This window comes from Ceratotherium simum, chromosome 36 (assembly GCF_057802395.1).
Source record: "Ceratotherium simum simum isolate JZ-2026a chromosome 36, ASM5780239v1, whole genome shotgun sequence".
NCBI classification, from domain to species: Eukaryota; Metazoa; Chordata; class Mammalia; order Perissodactyla; family Rhinocerotidae; genus Ceratotherium; species Ceratotherium simum.
In genome coordinates this window covers 25225362-25247219 of record NC_141935.1, presented here as the reverse complement: position 1 = coordinate 25247219, position 21858 = coordinate 25225362, and the positions used below count along the sequence as shown (strand labels likewise).

Here is a 21858-nt window from a genome sequence, read left to right as displayed (position 1 = left end):
TGATTCTGGGTGCCAGGCATGTTCTAAGTGCTTTATGTTCCTTTATATTCATTAACCATCTGCACTGAGTACTGTTATTTCCATATAACAGATAAGGAACGAGACGCCTAGAGAGGGCAAGTCATTTGCCCTAAACCACACGATTGATAAGAGATGGGTTTTACCCCAGGCGGTCCAATCCCAGAGCTCAGAGCACTAACCATTCACCTCCAGTATCTCCCATGTCACCTTCACCCTGGATATGGATTCATTTTTTACATGGTTTTAAAAATCAGATTGAAGGAGAGGAGGTTTGCTTAAAAATGGTAGAAGAAATAGGTTAAGTGGGAACTATAGCTGCACAAATAATCTTTACAACTCAAAACTCAAATGTTTTCGGTTGGTGTATCCTCGTTATTCGATGTGAGATAAACATTCTCTCTTTCTTTTAATTATAAGAGCAACATCATTTTTCAGTTTCCACAAGCTGGATTCAAGTAGGTCGCCGAAGTCTTTTAACATTCGTGACTGTTGTTGTACAAATGGCCGAAGCATTTGATCATCTTCCTAAAAAATGAAAGAAAAAAATGGTAGTAGTAGACTCACATGATTAGAGTAAAAGTATTATGTATACATGAGTGGAGTGCCTGCTGAGTTCTCCCTTTGGCCTAGAAAACTGCATTTGAAAGTTGCTAGCATGGGCCGGCCCCGTGGCTTAGCGGTTAAGTGCACGCTCCGCTGCTGGCGGCCCGGGTTTGGATCCCGGGCACGCACCAACGCACCGCTTCTCCGGCGATGCTGAGGCTGCGTCCCACATACAGCAACTAGAAGGATGTGCAACTATGACATACAACTATCTACTGGGGCTTTGGGGGGAAATAAAACAAATAAATAAAATCTTTAAAAAAAAAAAGAAAGTTGCTAGCAGAGGCAATAAGCCCCCTAGGAGCACGTTCGGTTTCAGAAAGGCTGCCATTAGTTACTGCCACTAGGGGAGATTGATGAGATAATCCAAATATTTCAGATTGGAATGGTATATATTCTTTTAATACTGTACAAGTTCTGAGGTTTGCAAAGGACCGTGTGGGGTGGGGATTCTGCCATTGGTAGGGCTGGGTGATGTCTCCTCTGCCTCATGGGAGCAGGTGCCCCTGGGAGGGGATTTACAGGGACGTCTGTGGGCCAGAGTGCCAGCTACCAGCGGTGGGGAGGATGGTGACGGTGCTGACAGATGGTGCTACCGGACACCAACACAGGTTCGTTCACTCGCTGCACAAGAGGGGAGCTGTTAACTGGATGCCAGCCTTGTGGCAAGGAAAGAGGTTTAATTTGGGTGACGTCAGCCGGGAGATGGGAGTAAGCACACAGCTCTGTCTCCCCGGCAGACGAAAGACAGGCAAGTGGTTTGAAAGGTTGGGAGGCATGTGACTACGTGCAGGGAGAGGGGTGGCGAGATAAGGGAGTCTGCAGGTGAGTGTCCTTGGTTATCTTCTTCCGTGATGGGTGGTGGGTTCCAGAGCCAGGAGGCCAAGGAGTTGGGGTCAGGGAAACTTCAGTGTCTTGATATTCTCTGGACATGAGTTTTCCTGCAGTCAACTTCAAGGACGGTGATTAGCCATGACTTCAGTGTGAGGCCACCAGGGTTTAGCATTTTGTAACTTGTGTGTGAGGGGGAAGTCAGTGCTCTAATCTCAACACCACTTTCAGGCATTGGTGAAGCTCAGGGATACCAGGGTTAAAGATACTCTATTTACATATGAACGTAACTAGAGAAGCGGGGAGAGAGGGTGGGTGCTTTTGGTTTTAACCCCATGTGTGCTGGGGTTAATGTAGGGGAACCCGTAACAGGGCCAGTATCAATGGGAGTGGGCAGAGGGTGGGTGGTGTGTCATGGCATCTCATTTTAGTTTCCATTTCCCTGATGAGTAGCGAAATGCCTACTCAGGTCCTTTGCCCCGTTTTTTCCAATGTGTTTTCCAACATGTTGTCTTTTTCTTATCTTAAAAGTAGTTTATATATTTTGGATACTAACCTTGGATGATAAATAATACAATTGATTCTCCCAGGGTATGGCTTATTTTAAACTTTGTTTATAGTGTCTTTCATCTAACCAGTTTTTCTTTCTTTTTTGTTGTGAGATATACATACAAAAGAGTACCCAAAATGTGTGTGTAGGTACAGTTAAGGTGAACACACCTGCTCAAGAAAGAACTCTGCCTGTCAAACCTCTCCTGGTTACCTCCTCGCCCCTCTCTCCGGAAGCAGCCAGTAGCCTGACTTGTGTGATGATCATTTTCTTGCCACCTAGAATGCAGCCCTAAACAGTATATTTCTCCTGTCTTTTGACCGTTTATGGAATCATACTGGATGGCGTCTTTTGTGACTTGAAGGTTTCAATCACCACTGTTGGTGGTAAAATTCAGCCTGTTGCACGTGGCTGTCGTTCATTTTCACAGCAGTGTAGTGTTCCACAGTATAGAAGGTGCCATAATTTACCTATCTTCTGTGGATGATCATTAGGATGTTTCCAGTTTGGGGCTACTATGGAAGATGGTGTTAAGAACAGCCAGTGCACATATGCCCGGGTTTCTGCAGAGTTTTTCAGCTGGTCCCTCATCTGAACCACAGAACAGAAAATGATTTGAGTGACTGTTTTCTCAGTTCTCTCAAGAATGGTGTATAACTCGAGTACCATTCTAGATAGATAGGGGAGAAATTAATTCATTACATACATTGGAAACCTAGTGAGGTGGTTCTCAAACTTCAGTTTAAGGCAGAATCCTTTGGAGGGCTTGTTAAAGCACAGATTACTGGGCCCCGCACCCAGAGATTCTGATTCAGTAGGTCTGAGATGGGGCCCTGGAATTTGCATTCCTAACAAGATCTCAGATGATGCTGAAGCTGCTAGTGGGGGGACCACACTTTGAGAACCTTGGCCTCGGCTCAATTCTCCGCAGAACCGGGTTACTCTGTGGAGAAGAGGAGTTGAATCGCAGGCTTCTAGGGTGGATGCATCTTCAACTTTTATTAGGTAAATGACAAACAATTTTTTAAGTGCTCATACCAATTTATACTCCTTCCAGCAGGGCATGAAAGTTTCTGTTGCTTTGTATCTTCACCAAAACCTGATATTTTCAGACTTTTTAATTTTTGCCAGTATGGTTGGTTTGTATAGTATTTCTTTGTGGTTTCAATTAGTGTTTCCCAAACTATTAATGAGGTTAAGCTCTTTTTCATATATTTATTGGCCTATTTGGTTTCCTCTTTTGTGAAGTTCCTGTTCAGGTCTTTTGACCATTTTTTTCTATTGGGTTAACTATCTCTGTTTTTCTTTTTGGTTTGTAGTCATTCTTTGTTTTGGATATTAGTTCATTATATGTTAAATGTGTTGCAAATAACTTTTCTCATCCCTTTTGATTTTATTTTGGTATCTAGACCAAAGTTTACAATTTTAATGTGGGTGAAGCTATCAATCTTTTTCTTTAAAGCTAGGGGTTTTTTTGTGTGTCATATTTAAGAAAATCTTTTCCACTGTGAGGTCATGAAGACAGTCTCCTAAAGTCTCTTCTATAAGCGTTAGGGTTTTACCTTTTACATGTAGGTCTTTAATTCTCACCTAAAATTGATTTCTGGGTATAGTTTTGGATAAGACTCCAATTTCATTTTTCCTCGTACATATTCTTAATTCTCCTAGCACCATTTATTGACGAATCCATCCTTGCCACACTCATCTGTGTTTCCACCTCGGTCTTATATCAAGTCTCTAGTCCTGAGTGAATCTACTTCTGGGCCTTCTGTTCTTTTCCTTTGATATCTTAGCTTATCTATATTTGGGCCAATACCTTACTGCCTAATACAATAGCATTAAAATCAGCCTTGATATCAGGTAGGGCAGGTCTTCCTAACTTGGTATTGGGTCTTGGTCTTGGCTATTCTTTGCTCTCACAATTCCATCTAAATTAAAGAATCATCTTGTTAGATTCCATTCCATTTGATTGGGATTACACTGAATCTCAGGAAACTGGACAGATTTACAGTAGCAAACCTTCCAAACCATGGAGACATGGCATGCTTCTCCATTTATTTAGATCATCTTTAACATCTCTCAAGTGTTAAAATTTTCTCCATGGAAGTCCATAGTTTTTTAGCTATAGGCCTAAGTACTTCTCATATTTGATGCAATTATAATTGTATCTTCTATAAAAAAATTTTTGTCTCGTTGCTGTTATAGTCAAATATAGTTAATTTTTAAATATTGATTTTGTATCCAGCAACTTTGTAATTCTTCTGGATTTTCTATTTACATAAACATGTCGTGTGAGCATAATACTAGAGGCAGCACAGTGTAGTGGGAGAGTACAGACTGCAGAGCAAGCCTAGCTGGTTGGAGCGGGGCCCTGCTCCTTACTAGTTGTGTATCTTTACGTAAGTTCCCTAACTTCTCTTGTGCCTTAGATCCATCAGCTGAAAAATAAGGCTAATAATAGTACCTTCCACATCGGGTTCTTATGAGAATTGAGTCAGTAAATGTAAAGCACTTAGTATTATGTAAATGTGTGCTATTATTGCTGTTGCTTTTGTTTCCTTTCCAGTCTTTATATCTTGTATGTCTTGCCTTACTGCACTGGCTAGTACCTAAAGTACAGTGTCAAACAGGAGTGACATCCCTGACTGGCATCCTTGACTTCTTCCTGAGGTGAAAGGGAAAGGTTTCAGTGATTCACCATAAGCATTATGCTTGCTGCGTGTGTGTTTAAGATTGCCTTCATCAGATTAAGAAATGTCCATTTTATTCCTACTCTGCTGAGTTTTTATCATGGTAGGATGCTGAATTTCATCACTTGCCTTTTCTGCATCTATTGAAGTAATCATGATTTTTCTCCTATAATATCTTAATGTGAAGAATTATATCCATGTGGTTTTATAACGATAAACCAGACTTGCATTTCTGGGATATTCTGTATATCATAAGGTGAATGAATGTCACTCCTGCCGTGGCTGTGGCTGCCTGGAACCAGGCAGATGTACGCTGAATAAAAAAGCAAGAGCAAAGGTGGATGGCGGCCGACAGAGCATAGACTCACACTGTTACTCCGTGTGCTCTTCTGCTTAAACACACGCGTCCCCAAGCTCAGGAAACGCAGTTATATCAAATACCTCAATTTAATGGAAATTTAATGGAATCCCAGGATTCTGGTTACTTACACGAGGTTTATAGTGTCTCAGTCTGAGAAACTGCCCCTTGCCTTGTTCATGCTTTGGTAGAACACCTTAAGAGCTTTGGCAAATTCTCTGTCATAGCTGGCTGGCTGGGTCTACATTTGATTAATCTCTTGGGCTGCTGGCAGTTGTGCTGTCATCCCGGTTACCTTCAGGGTATTGGAAGGCTTATGTGCTAAGATAGAAAGAAAAGATAACATTTATTTATCCACCTAGTTATTTATCCAGGTATTTATGTATTTATTTATCGTGCTGGCATTCTACTACATCAGCATTTATCAGGGACCAATTTTGACCCCTCCAAAGAAACCTTACAAGGCAGAAGGAAAAAAAGTTCTGCTCTTTTTTTTATGAAACAAGATATAGATTAACTCATTAAAAAATTCATTTCTTAGAAAGACAAATACACATCACAAATAAAGGAGTTTAGAGATAAACAACCAAGACTCAAGTGGCCTCTCACCTTGTTGACTAGAACCAGTTTTCTCAAGTGACCCTTTGAGAAGCACGTTTTCCTCTCTAAGGGCTCTGTTAATGTTTCTGAGCAGTTCTGTCTCCTGTTGTAACTTGAGCAGCTTCAGGTCAAGTTCTGATATCGGATTTGATGTAGCCTACAAAAAACATGTCCGTTTAGCCGTTGGCTGGGTTATTTGCATTTCCTTTGAGACTGGCAATTTTTACTCCCATGTGAAAACTAGGCGGGGGGGTGGTGTGGTGAGCAGGGCTCAAGCCCCTCGGGGTACACAGGAGTAAATAAGAAAACATCTGTTAAAGAGAAGGAACATGGATGATCCCCAAGCGGCTCTGAGATTTTCTAGTCATCTGTGACGTCTATTTAATGTCACATGAATGTACACACCTTGCCTGTATCCATCACAGTGGCAATTTTCATGGTGTCCACCATGATGTGGCCTTTACTTGTGACCATGAGGTCCGGCTGAGAGCAGCTCAGTTCGGCACAGCCTTCTGCAGAGCGGGGGAGACACCATCAAGGAAAGAAAGGGCTCAGTTGTCTAGCCCCAGTGTTGTGTGAGGAGATGTTAAGCCATGTAATCGCCCGTGGACTAGAACCCAGGGACCCAGGGGAAGACGGCTCCTGGCCACTGCTGTTAAGACCCTGACCACGTCCCTCCACCTCCTCTGCAGCCCTGGGTATACTGACATGATAGCTGGTTGAAGAATGCACCATGCAGAAGGGGTAGTAAAGATGGTACCTTGAAGACCCCCTAAGTCAACAATGAGTTGTAAGTAATTCAGGAACTCCTGAGATGCATTTAAGGCTGCAAATTGCACAGTATCTTCAATTTGGGGATTCACAATTTTCCATACAGGCTTAGTATATAAAGTGTTTGGAAGATCATAAATTCGGTACCTGAGAAAAGAACATAAAACATAATTTAAAACCAAAAAGGACGTGTTTGTAAAGAAAAGGATCAGATGAGCCAAAGCAAGTAGAGCCTGCATGGGGTAGTTGATAAAAGATGACCTATAATTGATTCTCATGATTGCTGCCCCCAACATCTCAGCTATTCAGCATGAGTCTCATCACTGCATAGGTAACATTAAATGTCTGGCAAAAAAGGAAAAGGATTTTGATAAATACTTTCTACCTAGATAATCTAAAATTGTTAATTTTCCACGTGAGGTGGTTGGTTGGGTTTTGTCTTTCAAAGTCTCCCTTTCTTTATTGCTCTCTCTCTTTATATCCTTTTAGCCTGATTAGTTTAAGCATATCTGGCGCTTCTGCCACATTGTAGTACAGTCCTTTTGTTCCCAACTCGAAAAAACCAAAAAACAACCATTCTACTTAGATAATACAGTTTTATTGGATATTCTTTTGGATAATTAAAATTCCTGACTCTGCTGCTTCGAGCACTTTGAAGGTCAGAACACATTGAGCACAGTCCAGTGACTGCAGGGGCACGCGGCTTCTCTCTCTATTCAACAGACGGGGGAAATAGTCATTTTGGGGTTGAGCAAGCATCGACACTTAAGAAAACTTCATGATAAACTCATTTTTAAAACTTGAAAGAAAGGCTCCCTCCTCTCAGGGCCCACAAGGTGGCTTGTTTATGCATAGCCGCTCTGCGGGGTGGGCTGGTACCCCATCTGAACCCCCTGCTCTGCATCTTCCTTTAGCCACCAAGGCATCGCACAATGCGAATCTGGAAATCCATCCTCTTGCCCAGCAGCTCCAAAGGGTCAATGACCACATCCTCCCCACCACATGCTCTACAAACAGAAGAGGGGGAACGTTGATCGCAGGTTAGCCTGGGCCCAAGCAAGTTAGGATTGGGATGTCAAAGGGGGTTACATAGACTCCTTAAGAGGGGGCTGAGTTCACTGAAGGAAGAGTAGTAATATAATCAGCTGTAGAATTCATTCATTCAAGAGACGCTCAACGAGGGCTCACCCTCTGCTGGTACTTCAAGGTAAGACATGAACCTCCTCAGGGAGCTCACAGCCTTCTCAAGGAGGACACGGGAATATAACAGCTTCAGGAAGTAAATGCACTCAGATGTGGGTGCTGAACTAGCATTAAAGATGGAGGTAGGGTCCCAGTGGGACAGAGGGGCTGCCCCCCGGGAAAAGCCAATTGACTCCCCAGAGGCAGTCTCTCAAGGGATCATCTTTCCTGGTAAATTCGTCATAGTCCAGAGTCAACCTCAGGCCTACAAGCTCAGAAACTGATTCGGACAGCTTTCCAACAGGGGCCGTCACTCACATCGACCAAACTCATAAAGACTGAAACCTGTAAACTAGAATGCCGCTTTGTTAACTTGCAGTGGGAAAGATAACCGTCAGGACCCTAGACGCCCGAGGTAGCCGGATGACCAGAACGCTGCCTGGGGTCCCGGTAAAGACAGTGAACCAATGGTCAGCTTGGTCTCTCGGTCACAGGACCTTGTGGTTCTCCTGCTCCCTTCTTGAGCCTATTTCCTCTTCAGAAAAACAAAAAGATTGCAGTCGGTGCCTCTGAGGACCCTGGCACCCAGACCAGACCCTTCCAGCCTCTGCTTAGAATTGCTAAGCGACTTCAGCTTTTGTAAAAACTGCCTGACCTGCCTATGGCCTACAGAGAGAAAACAGACGAGATAGCCTGAGACGAGGGTAACAGGTAACGGAGTAGAGGTAAAACAAAGCCTGTGCCCACAGAAAGATCAGATAACAGCATAGAAAGAGGCCAGACAACAAAGACACTCAGTCCCTGCCTTGAGAAAAGGAACAAAGAAATGATCAGAGCTTGTACCAAGGAGGGAGAAGGGGTCAGCTTTCTGCTTCTGGGTGTTGGGCCTCATCAGAAGGAATTTTTTAAATACTTCAGGTCAGCGGTTTTGGCTGCCATGGCAAAAATCAGATTTGATGAGGTCAAATCATGAATGCGTGAGCTCATTCATTTGTCTCACGAATGACCTCTTCAGGGTACCGGGTTGACCACCCCCTCCGGGAGAACTCAGGCTTGCTGTGAGTTTTCTATGTTTGACAGACCCGGAACTAGGCAGGGGGGAGAAGATACCCACTGTCCTGTCGGGGCGCAGGGGCTCATGCAGATACGCAGCACCGCCGCCTCCAGCCTGTCGCAGCTCACAAGCTCCACCTGCTCCTCGCACTCCACGCAGTGGGCGAGAGACTGGAGCCAGACGTGAGCCGAGCCCAGGCGGACGGCCTCGACAGGATCCCAGAAGGGGTCGTCTTCCTGAGCTACGTGGCTGTCTTCTCCATCCAGCGCTGGTACAGTTCCTCCGTTAGGAATTTCCTATTGATAAACTTGGCTTTTCACCAAATCCACACCTGGAAATACAAAGGTAGGTCACCAATATTTGATTCCATCTGCTGCTCTAACAAGTCGTTTCTGTGATTTTTCCCAGCATGCTCCCTCTGATGGGGTGAGTTTTAGGTACCCAAGACCACATAACTCTCTCATCAAACTTAGCTTTGGTAAGGGCCTTCAAGAGCACCATGTTCCTTCCTGGACCGATCACTTCAGCACTGCTTGAGTTGATGGAGCCCAGAAATGACTTAGAGGAGATGATGAAGGAGTTAGAAAACAGACCCTCCCAGGAGAAATGAAGGTTTAGGGCTCGTGGTACACAGAAGAATGGCCCTCAAAGATGTCCATGTCCCAGTCTCCGGAACCTGTGAATATGTTACTTTATATGGCAAAGGGGAATTAAGGCTGCAGACAGAATTAAGTTTGCTTATCACCAGACCTTAAAACAGGGAGATTACCTTGGATTATCTAGGTGGGCCAAATGTATGGGCCTGAAGTGTGGAAGAGGAAGCAGAAGAGGGTCAGAGAGATGCTGTGTGGCTGACCTTGGATATGAAGGAAGGGGCCATGACCCAAGGAATGTTGGTGGCCTCTAGAAGCTTGAGAAAGCAAAGAAACAGACCCTCCTTTGAGCCTCCAGAAAGCAAGACAGCCCAGGTGACCCCTTGCTTGTAGCCCAGTGAGATGCGTGATGGACCCTAACCTGCAGAACTCTAAGTGATAAACTTGTGTGCTCACACCCAGTGAGCAGACAATCTAGGACAAGACCCTGCCACTGGCGAGGGACAAGGCCTCTGCGTCAACACTGGCTACCAAGAGAAAGGACATGAGCATAAGCTGCAGTATGAGGGATTCAAGTTAGATAATTTCTTGACCAATAATGTCACATCAGAATTGGCTACCAGGTAAAACTAGCAACTCCTTCTCTGAGCAACTTAGCAAAAATAAAAAACTATTAAGTCATTCTCGCTCTGAGTGTTATGCATCTTCATAAAAAGGACCTCCTCTAGACACTAAAAAGACTTCATTCTTTTTCTGTTTGCACAAGTAAAGTGAAGAACACAGTGCCCCTTTCCAGGGCGTCGTCAAGGCGAAATGAGACCCTGGCTATGGTGCATATCGTGGGCAGCAGAGTACAAGAAGAACTCTAGTGGGTTTAAGAGACCTTTAGGCTAGGGACCTAAGATAGTGGGAATCAAGCTAATGAAATCACTGGATGGCTGACCGCAGGCCCTGTGACAGGTAGAACCAATGTCATCTGTGGCAGGTCAGCGAGGCTCTGCGGGGCAGCCTGGGATAGCTGTGCCGACCCTCCCCCCAGGATGCGCCTGCAGGGCAGGTGCAGAGACTGGCTGCAAGTGCTTGTCACCCGAGCCGACAGTTGCGCGGGCACTGCTGAAAAGTAACCGCAAGCTGTCGGCGTTTCCAGTTTAGAAAACCCTCCCCAGCCCTCACAAGGCCCTGCAGGCTCCCAGACTTGTCCTTGATGGGTGACTCTGTCACACAAAACTGCCCATGGGCGCGCTCTCCTCTCAAGAGCCGCAGCAACATTCACGCTCCACAGGGTCCGAGGGTGAACGTTTACAAGATCAGCCACCAAGAGTGCCATTCTGGTCTGTACCTGGAGCCCACTGCTGCTCACCACCAGTCTTTTCAACATCACACACAAGCACAAAACGTTCCCAGAAACCACCAGAAGCTACTGCCAGCCTTTCAGAGGGCTCCTGAGGAATGTGGGGCTTCATTTGAGGAAAGGTCACTGGTACTTTTGAAAGGTAAAAATAGACAACCTTAAAGATGACAGATCAGTAAGACTACTCTCTGCATGAGAAAAAAGAAAAATAGAAAAAAAAAATCCCCATAAAATTAATTGGTGCACAGTCCCTTAAAAGAGAACCAGCGTGGTTTACACAGGAGCAGTCCTGTCACCCAGTTATCCGGGACCATGACAGGGACATCGGGTTGAAGGAAAAGGACAGAACGTATACAGGCCCTCAGCTCTCCACACCACACGCTTAACAGTAAAATGTAAAAACCGTTCCTGTGTTCTATTTCTGGTAATGGCAGGCTGTGTTATTCAGGTAACCCTTCTGCTAACGTTAAAAAAGGCTGAATAAAATATTTTTCAGATCACCTTAAACTGTGCTTCTGTGTACATGCTTTCCTTATTTCTTCCTTGATTCCCCACTGAGTGCTGACTCTCCATCACGCTCTGGGAATCAGTGGGGACTAAACAGACCCATTGCCTCCCCCCAGGACTTGATAGACTAATGTGCTCACTACCTGTGAGAGACGCTTGAAGGAAAGGGCGGTGCTCCTGCAGCGTCTACGAGGCGGCCTCATTGACACTGGGGATTAGAGAAGGCCTCCTGGGAGGCGTGCTGTTTAAGGTGGGACTTCCAGTGTGGTAAGTTTTGTGAGGCAGAGAAGGCTGCTTCGAACAGAGCCTGGGGTGTTTTGAGCAACCAAGAGAGGGTCACTGTGACCAGGGAAGCGCGTGGAGGAGGCGGGGGACGGGGCAGCTCACGCAGGTGTCCTAAAAGGGAGTCACCAAGGATTTCCAGAAGGAAGTGGCCTAATCCAGTTTGCTTGTCTAAAAGGCTCTGTGTGGCCACAGTGTGGAGAATGGATTGGAGAGAGGATTGGGCTGCAGGGGGCTGGTAGGAGCCCCTGGGGTGGTGGGGAGGAGATGGAGAGAGCCCGATGTTTGCAGGAGCTGTGCAAGCCCTCTCAATGGCAGATTTTTTAAAAAGCTAAATGTCATAAAATGTTAGAGCTGGAAGGGATCTTTGTGATCATCTAGTTCCCCCATCTCTGTCTTATCAGGGAGGTCCAGAGAAGCCAAGTGACTTCCCAAGAACGCAAAGCAAGTTCATAGCAGATCTCCCAACTCCACAGCTGTGACCATGTCATTATCTTCATTCCATAGCAGAGGGACGCGAGGCGGTTAGCGCCCAGCCCACCCAGCCCTCGCCACAGCTTCGACGCCTGGGCCTCCTCACAAGGACCTCTCCCAGCTCTTGGGTGGGACTCAGGATATTCTGTGGCCAGGCAGGAAAGTTTACCAAATGCTGTAGCTTTGTCTTGGTCGTGATGGGCACCCCGTTAACGACAACCTTGCATTTGCTGTGTGGAGTGACTGTCACTTTACCATCCAAATTTGTGAAGGAAGTGTGTTTATCTGAAATTCTAAACGGACAAGAGTTTGTCTAAGTGAGCAAATAAATGAAGACTTTAGCGAACAGTTTAGATGGTCTTTCTCACTTGCACACTTCAGTAAGACCACAGCTGCTGACGATGGCAGGAAGCATCTGTGGCTCCCGTGTGCCGTGGCCACAGTGGGTGGAGATCGAGTAGCGGGTGCAGAAGGACCCTGCACACAGACTCCGGAGACAAGGCAATTATCTTATTAATCGAAGCAACACCAGCTGAGTGCCGGTAACTGCAAGGAGACGGGAGACACGGGGCTCATAGCTGGAGTCCTCAAAAACTCACAGACTGGTGGGACTGATGGAGGGGAAATGAAAAGAAAACAAAGAAGTTTCAGGAGAGATGCTTGGGTAGGTGATCTACTAATGAGCCTTACGCATTACAGGGAAGTCTAGATCTGTTTCTGGGTCTTCATTATACAAATGCAGACTTTATATGTCACAGGATTTGGGACTAGATGTCAGAGATGTCAAACTGGCTGCCCGCTAGACATCATCTGTGTGCCCTAAGTGACTGGCTTCCTAACTGTTCTAGAATGTTCTTGGACTCCTTGGCTGTCATGGAATGTTCTGGATGTTGAAACACATGTCCATCCATGTCCCTTGTTTGCTTGGGGCCCAGGGATCCTGTGGGAAAGGTTTTAACCTCAGCTCATCTGGAATTCCGCCACTTACAGACCTGTGTGTTGGACTAGGGGTCCCCACAGGAAGTGGCCTGAAAAGGGAGATGAGGGGAATCCCCAGGAAGAATCAGGGGAAGGGGCCTAGAGGCTGGCAGTGCAAGGTGAGGTGGTGCCAGCCCCTCAGTCAGCACAGTCCCTTCCCCTCCCCCTCCCACAACCCCACACACTTTGGCTCAGGAGGGCTGAGGTATGTCAGGGGGACTGTCTGTAAGAGCTGATGAAGCCCATTGGCTGGAAATAGTGGGCAATCAGGAAACAGTGGTTCTGGAAGGAGGAGAGAGAACCCTAGAGCAGTGGCCTCCCAAGGAGAGAGGCCACAGAGGTGAGACACAGCTCTAGTTTATGAAACCCACCAGAGGGTTGCACAGGAGCTCCTGGAGGGGCTCCTGAGGGAGTCCTTGGGGAGGGGATCACCTCCAGGTCTGGGCTTTCCATCAGGCCAGTTGGTGCTCCCAGCACAGAGATCTGGGGAGGCTTTTGGTTTGGTGGGGAGACCATGAAAGGCATGGGCTACCCCAGTGGGCCTGTGCTTTTAACTCTCTTCATTTCACGGGCAGATCTACTTATGTCTGCTTGTGAAGAATTATCATACAGAGTCTAGCAACTGACTTTCCCTTTTCTGCCAAGATCAGAGCCAACGAAACAAAGTGAGGGCAGCAGGAGGGACTTCAGCAAGAGGATGAAAGCCCTTCCCAAAGCTTTATTCCTTACGCATTAGAGGGGGTCGCTGAGAAAAGCCTGGTAATTTCTTGGTTGTCCAGCAGGATTTGTGGCCTGGCCTATTGATGACCAGAGGGATTTTGGAAATCTCCTCTGGACTGAGTGGGCACAATTCTCCAATGCTGGACGAAGATAGTTCATGTAAACTTACCCCAAACCTTGAAGCATGATGGCATTTGAAGCAGCCTGACCAGCATCACATGAACCTGAAAAGAATTAGGATAACTTCCTTTCAAAATCTTGCAGGATTTGATCTTAACAAGTGAGCATGTCTGATGTTTGGGAAGTGCCATTTCCTCTCCAATAGGATCATGTGAAGGGATTGTCCCACGGGAGTTTCAATCATAATGGTACTTAGACATCCCCCTGCTTTAGGGATAACCATTTTACTTTCTTCCTTTTCTTGTGGGATTCCTAACCTTTGGAAAGTTCCATCTTCCTCATAGGAATTCTGGAGGAAGAAATTGTTGAGTCTGGGCCTTAGGAGACATGCTCCCACCACTCCCAAAGAGTTCCAGCTCTGGCCCGTGACTTTGGGGGGAGTAAGGTCATGGTGGGGGTGTGGCATTGACGGGCGGCAGAGGGGGTATCTCCCTGACCCACGTAGAAAATTCACATCACAGCCCACCGAGGATCTGGTATTGGCAGTGAATGCCAGGATAGGTACCATGGTTCAGAGTTACAACATACTGGCCCCAGAAGACAACTCATATTCCTCAAATTCCCCCCAAACTCTAATTATCAGTGGCCTTGCCTTCTATCCTCGGCCTCACTCGTCAATATGCACCAAGGCCTCTCTGCCTCCTTTTCTTTCGTGCCCTGCCATTCTCTCCCCTAACTCTGCCAATAGTATCATTGTAAGTCATATGTCACATTTCACATACTACACATTCACTGAAAAACACTCCCCCCTGTCATGTACCAGACAGCAATGTGTGTCTGGGTAAGGCTCAAGGCTTCCCATCCGGGGCGCCGGCCTCCGCAGGTGGGGTCAGGGATGCTCACCTGGGCGATGGCCATGTATTGCTGCCGCCACTCTTTGCGAGCCTGCTCCAGCTGGTGCGCCCAGCTCATCGGATTAGCATGAGGCCCGAGCCCGTGCTCTGCCAGCAGACAGACTGGCTGCCCTGGAAGGAGGGAGATGTTTTAAGCAACAGGCCTGCAGTGTTACAGGTGAGGCACAGGATAACAACAGTCAGTCTCGACTCCGTTCTCAGTCAGAACTCGGGACTCAGCAGGAGTGGGGAATTGAACTGCACTTCGTGTGAGAAGTCTCTGGGTAAGTTCTACCAAGAGTAGTATCACCTTTTACTCCGTAAGGAACTACAGCAAGGAGGTCCTGTATAGGAGGAGGCACAAAGCTCAGTATCCTATTTTTTGTTCGTGTAGGCATGCGAGAGTGTTTCTTTTTTACACCGTCATTACAGGGAATTCCTATAAGGCCAGGGGATTCTGGAAGAATCAAAGATTTATCTTACATTGTTTTTCACATATTCTGTGTCTATGCTTATGAATAACGGGAATTAGACGCTATGTTTAGGTCAACATCCAGGACGTCCAATTTTTTTTTGTTTTTTTGAGGGAGATTGGCCCTTCGCTAACATCTGTTGCCAATCTTCCTCTTTTTCCTTCTTTCTCCCCAAAGCCCTAGTACATAGTTGTGTGTCATAGTTGTAGCTCTGCTATGTGGGACGCCGCCTCAGCATGGCTTGATGAGCGGTGAGCAGGTCTGCGCCCAGGATCCAAACCGGCGAACCCCGGGCAGCCGAAGCAGAATGCACACACCCAATCTCTCCCCACCAGGCCGGCCCCAGCACGTCCGATTTTTGATGTTACAGAGATTTCTGTCCCAGCAGAGCCATGCCTGGACCAGGTGAGGCACTGACTCAATTTAGGAAGGGCTTGGCTGAGGCTGATGCCTTAGTGAGTCAGACATGGGAACCTGGAGCTAGGGCAGGTGGGGCCGGCCTGCCCGCTGAGCCCGACATCCATTGAGGCAGCCTGGGTGTGTGTGTGTGTACCTTCCAACACTGCTGTTTCCATACTGAACACTTTTACCAATTTTACCTCAACGGTTTTATATTTTGCCTATTTTATCCACTCCATTCTAAAGTATTAATGGGCATAAAATCATGTATACCTTCATGCTGCCAAACTGAAGTCTGAAGCCTTAACTCAAAGCAGTGGTTCTCAATAATTGCACGGTAGAGCCGCTGGGGCCCTTAGGAAGGCCGGCTGCCCCAGGGGTGGATTAACTGTCTGGGTGGGGCCTTGTCACCAGGTGACTCTAATGCAGCCAGGGCTGAGCAGGGTCTCAGGAGACAGTGCTGCTGCTAAGGCTTCTTCAGCTGCAAGCATCACTTAGCTGCATGAGGCTCTCAGCAGAATCAACGTCAAATGGCCAAATCTGCTAAGGAAAGAGTAGTCTCGGTAGGAACAATGGCCTCAAAATAAAAAAGGCAATAAAATACAGGACTAAAATGGCCACTTTTAAAGGGCACGGCCAATATTTCTTCCAACCGCATGTAAATCTACATTTACCTTAAAGTGGTTTTTTTCCAAGGTCAGGGCTCCCCCCGATTCTAACCACGTGCTTACTGAGCTGCTGGTCACTCCTCCCCCGGCCCCCAGCCTTCTTGCTGCTGGCTTGGACTCAGCATTGACTCCTGCCTCGGTTTACCTGCCATGCTGGAGTTTCCCCATCCGAGCAGCAGTTTGTTCTCTGTCCTCGACTCTCTCATTAGCGTTGAGGTGTTGACCACGGCTTTGTTCCGGATATTCTTAGCCCTTTCATGTGCGAAGACGACACACACTCAGGCCCTGGACCTTTCTGCAGTGCAAGCAGCACCACCAGAGCACTGGGCAGAAACCGGGCCTGCTCCCATCTCACCCGGGCAGAGAGAGAGCCCTTCACCCCCACGTGCTTCGAGATCCCACCATGTCAGGTTCCAGCAAAGCAGCAAGACCAAAAGGGACTGCAGTGACTTCCACGGTTCACATAAACATGAGCAGCTCCTCCAGGGCCCACAGCCCAGCCCCTGACACGTCCGGGGCCCTGAACACACTTGGCGAATGGAAAAATCTGTCCAATCCCTTCTGCTGCTGCTCCAATAACTCTAACCCTGGAGGCTGTGAGCGACCGCTCTGCCCTGTGCACCAGGCTGCGAGGGTCTCGGAGCCTGTCTGGTTCACTCCCTTCTGGTGTGGCCAGAGAAAACATGGGATGCCCCCAAATATCGCATGGGACATACTGATGCTAAAACACTCCTGCTCTTCATCTGAAGTTCGCGTTAACTGGGCATCCTGTATTTCTATTTGCCAAATCTGGCCACCTTCCTCCTTTCATTTTACGCAGATGACATTGAGGAACAGAGTTTACAAGGCTTGCCCCAAGTCACACGGTCGGTGGCAGATCTGGGATTAGAGCCCAGGACTTCTGGGAACCATTTTCTCTTTCCTCCACATCACACAGTCTTCATCACACAGTCTCTCATCACACATAAAAACTGTTAGCCACAGATTTGCATCTGATAACCAGAGCAAAAGGGAACATTCTAAATATTACTAAAAACAAAATTCGACCTAAAGATCTAGGCTTGTGGTGCAGATGCTGGAAGAAAAGTTCTGATGGTGTAAAATGATACTGAGGCTGCACAGCAAAGGATGAGAATGCAAGTATTTGTCACTTAAATGCAAGGGGCTCCCTCCCTGAGAAGAGGGCAGGGGAAAGAACAGAAGGAGAGGCGATTGCTTGGTGGCATAATAACATCTATCATTTTTGAGCATCGACTATGTGCCAGGCCAAACTCGGCCAGGAAGGGTCCATGCACGATCTCATACGGTCTTCACCCCAACTCTGTGACTAGGTGTCAGCCCCGGCTATGGTGAGGTCTCTGGGGGTTAGGAGGTTCAGGTCACATAGCTGGTGGGGCCAGACTCTGTCTGAAGCACAGGCCCCAGACCGGACAGGGGACACACTAGCGTAGGCAGATGCTTCCATCTCACACGGAGTTCCGGCTGCCTGGAACGCAGGCTTGAGAATTCCAGGTCCTGTCTGCCCCCGAGGGGAGCGCTGCAGAGGTGGATTCTCAGTGTCTGCCCCGCCAACGGAAGGAGGAGCAGTGTGGCCTGTGGGAGAGTTTCCACCCCTGGTTAGAAGCTTCCTCTCTGCATACCCTCCCCTTTCTCAGAAGGGTCAGGAAAAACAGGCTCAGCACGAGCTCCAGAGGCCTGACTTGAAAAGCAGGAACGCGGCTTGGCCACAGCCTCCTGCCAGGCTAACGGCGTGGGCTTGTTTCCTGGGCCGGTCGGACAGGAAGGAACCTGGCAATGAGAGCCCCTCCCCGGGAGGAGAGACCTGGACCTTCAGGCCTATTCCTATAGTCCAAAGAGTGTAACCTGTTGTGTAGGGCCTGGAGAGATGAGAACCGACACAGGGAGAGCTGCAGGGCTGGTGCCTGGGTGCCAACCTCGGGGTTGCCTCTTACACGCTCATCTTCATCTGTCATCAGCACAAAAATCCTGTCACTAAGTTCTACCCGTGTCCCAAGAGATAAAAGGAGAAATTGGTGAATATCCAGGCTACTGGGCAGGAAAATTCAGGGAGACGGGTGGGTAACCACATCAGGATTGGCATCAATGCTTCCTCCCATGGATGTGAGCCCACGGCTCCTCCCCCACCCAGGACTGGAGTGACAGAATGACAGGCTCAGGAGGGCCCTGAGGCCCAGTTCTTTCTCCTCTTGTTTCCTCTCACTCCTCTCTCGCAAGTCATTTTGATCCACCTTCTCCTGGACCCCTTCCCCAAACGCCAACCCATCAAGTATAAGGGTCCTAGAAGAATTTGCCAGATTTAGAACTTTTTAGACCCACCATGGATAATAAGTATTCATAAACGTACCTTTCAGCGTATCTTAATGTTGATAAAGTTTCCTCATAGCAGATGTCGGCTGGACTTACAGCTGCTATCTGTAAAAAATATCCCTTTCAGATTTTGTTATTTATGTCGGGGCTTATTGTATGACATGTATGTTGATATCATACAGCAAACATTCATGGATCATCTTGTAATTTACAGCATTGTTCGAACTTTACAACTCAGACAGAAAACTGAGGCTTAGGGAAAAATGATATGCCCCCAAGGTCACCCAGATAATACCTGGCAGAGCTGGGACTCGAACCAGCCCTGACTGACTGGAACACCTGTGCTGCTGACCTGGGTATGACACTGCCCTCCGCACTGAGTCCCCAGCAGATCTACTCAGGGACTTAAGTGACAGTTGAATGTTGGCACTGCAGAGACCAATCAATTTGCTCATTACTGAGTAGCCACGTGCATGGTTTCAAGTCTGGCTATGGACTTTGGGTTAATTGTTCTAGAATTCAAATGAGAAAAGCTTTTTGATGAACTGGAGGTGGGCAGGGTCACTGAGGGTGAACAGGAGGGAACATAACTGTCCACGTGGTGGCACGTAATTCAGGGACCTGGAGGCGGTGATCCGGCGCATAAGAGCCTGGTGAATAATCCTTTATCTTTTTTTAGCTTTGCGGCTTTTAAAGCTTGTTCATTTCTATCACCTAATTTAATTAGCACAGCAATATTTCCCAGAGGATATGTTATCACCTCCACGGTAGGAATGGAGGAAATGAGGTTTTAAGGGAAGTGTGCTGAAACTGGGGTTGGAGCCACAGAGAATCTAGAGCTGGGATGTTGGCTTTGCGGATTCTCTTTTTCATTTGCCTCCTGAGATGATCAACGACCACCCTGCCAGCCTCCTACCCACCGTGTATTTTTTTGTTGAACATTGTAACGCCCCAGTCAGGGCCTCGTTTTGCAGACCGGAAGTCATCCTCTCCCCGGTGACTGCACACATCTGCTCAGACCCATTAGGTGTGATTTTGTTGTCTAACGTTCAGAGGGCATCTTACGGCTTCCTTTTATCCCAGGTTCTTGGGGGATGGCTCCTTGAGGCCCACAGGTACTGACAACCAGAAAAACTTTAAAATGGAATATTTAAAACTAGTCAGGCAGGATTAAATGATGAAGAGTAGGGACGTGTTTTCCTGCGCATTTTGGAGAGAGGTGCATACAGCAGTTCCCAGCGGTGGGCGTGTCTCTCCTAACCAGGACTGCAGACTGGAGGCCAGCGCGAGGCTGAAGGCAGAGTCCACCTGGTCCTGTCCCTTCCTGCACCAGAAGCTGAAGGGCAGAGAGCCCTGATTCAACAGATAGCACATCGTACCCACTGGACAAACACTCAACAGTAAGAGTCTGGAGTCTTTGCTGAGACGACGCCATCCAGAGACTCTCCCGGGAAACCCCTGCCTCGTGTGTAACGCAGGCAAAATGATTTCCAGTCTTGCCGTGAAATAACTGATGGTATAGAATAATATGATATTGTAAGTGTTATTTTCAAAATTGTTTTAGTTTTTTCCTGATAACAAAAGTAATATATGTTCCTTGTAGAGAACCTGAAAACTACAGAAAAGAAAAAATAAAAAATGAGAATTAGCCACATGGAAACTTTATTTGAACACTGTAGTGGAAAGAGCCGCAGGAGTAATGAGATAATAGGTAAGAATGTGCTACATAAAGGCAAAGGGCTGCATGAGGGGTATACTGAGAATAGTAATAATAACAACAACAATAACAGCTAGATCAGTCTAAAATGTTGTAAGAAAGTCCTTTTACCAAAGTGGTTCTTCTGTTCCCGCCCAGAGCTGACTGCAGCAGTTTGGTCAGAACAGAATCTCTGTAAGGAATGTGCAAGACTCTCTTCCCCAATGACCAATGACAGAAAACAGAAGAAGAGCATCCTTAATGAACTGAAAGAAAATGCCCATCTAGAATTATATACCCAGCAAAATTATCTTTCAAGAAGGAGGTGAAAGAAAGATATTTCAACCAAACAAAAACTGAGAGTTTGCCTTTAGAAGATGATCACTAAAGGAAATTCTAAAGAATATAATTCAACCAGAAGGAAATTGATCTTAGATAGCAGCTCTAGGTTTAAGGAAGAGCAAATAATTTAAAAAAGGGATAAATGTGGATGCACACTGTGTAAAATAGTAATAATAATGTCTTTTCGAGTTAAAGAATAGAATTAAAATACATATCAGCAATTATAGATGTAGGATGGAGATCCTTATATTATCCAGGAAGAGGATAAAGTATTTACTATATTTAATGACTTTGGCCAACTAAACAGATTAAAGAGCCAAGAAACAGTTAAGTGTATATTGAATTTCGGTATGTGACAGAGGTAGCATAGAAAATCGCTGGGAAGTGTAGGGACTATTCAACAAATGCAACTCGAAGAATTGGTAATCTATAAGGAAAAAATAGTGAAAAGGATGCCTACCTTACATTATACACAGAAATCAACTCCAGATGGATAGGAACTTAAGTGTAATGTAGGCAGACATCTTTGTGACTGTAATTTTCTTAAACAAGACCCAAAAAAATGCAAAATGTAAACCATAACAATAACTTCTGCTCATGAACAGGCACCTTAAAGAAAGTGAAAATCCAAGCTACCAACTAGGAGGAGATATTTATAACACATATATCTGAGAAAAGAGAGCTAAAAAATATGTAAAAAATGCCTACAAATCAATAAAAAAGACAATAACTCAATAGAATAATTGAGGAAAACCTAAGAATAGGTATTTTGAGAGGCAACATATAGCTAATAAACATACCATGCGATGCTCAAACTTAGCACTAACCAGGAATATCTAGACCATAATAAGATATATTTACACCCATTTAATTGGTAAATATCAAGAAATCTGACAATATCAAGCTGTAGAAAAGATGTGGATTAGTGAGATATCTTATAGGTTGCTGCTGGGAATGTAAATTTGTCCAACCATTTTAGAAAACAATTTGTCACCATCTTGAAAAATTAGGTATTCACACACTTTACATGTAACCCAACAATTTCAGTTCTTTGTCTATACTCAAAAGAAACTTTATTTTTTTTAGAATTTTATTTATTTATTTATTTTTTCCCCCAAAGCCCCAGTAGATAGTTGTATGTCATAGCCCACATCCTTCTAGTTGCTGTATGTGGGACCCGGCCTCAGCATGGCCAGAGAAGCGCTATGTCGGTACGCGCCCGGGATCTGAACCCAGGCCGCCAGCAGCGGAGCGCGCGCACTTAACCCGCTAAGCCACGGGGCCGGCCCAGAAACTTTAATATATTGCTACCCAGTGATTTGTACAAGAATGTTCATAGTAGCACTGTTTGTAATAGCGAGAAACAAAAACCTG

At 46.3% G+C, this 21858-nt stretch overlaps 1 protein-coding gene across 1 annotated transcript in view; it reads right to left on the bottom strand.

Annotated features, from left to right (window-relative positions):
* Positions 1-393: 393 nt before the first annotated feature.
* LOC101399598 (Kinesin-like protein KIF28P) overlaps positions 394-21858 on the bottom strand; it is a 53459-nt gene continuing 31994 nt past the window's right edge. The window contains 17 exon segments of the mRNA XM_087424236.1: positions 394-546; positions 5185-5228; positions 5231-5374; positions 5663-5810; positions 6059-6165; positions 6414-6571; positions 7304-7343; positions 7346-7431; positions 8721-8925; positions 8928-8991; positions 12037-12160; positions 13735-13789; positions 13974-14034; positions 14589-14710; positions 16264-16370; positions 18484-18551; positions 20275-20389. Of these exon segments, the coding sequence (XP_087280362.1) occupies positions 394-546; positions 5185-5228; positions 5231-5374; positions 5663-5810; positions 6059-6165; positions 6414-6571; positions 7304-7343; positions 7346-7431; positions 8721-8925; positions 8928-8991; positions 12037-12160; positions 13735-13789; positions 13974-14034; positions 14589-14710; positions 16264-16370; positions 18484-18551; positions 20275-20389 (1801 nt within the window).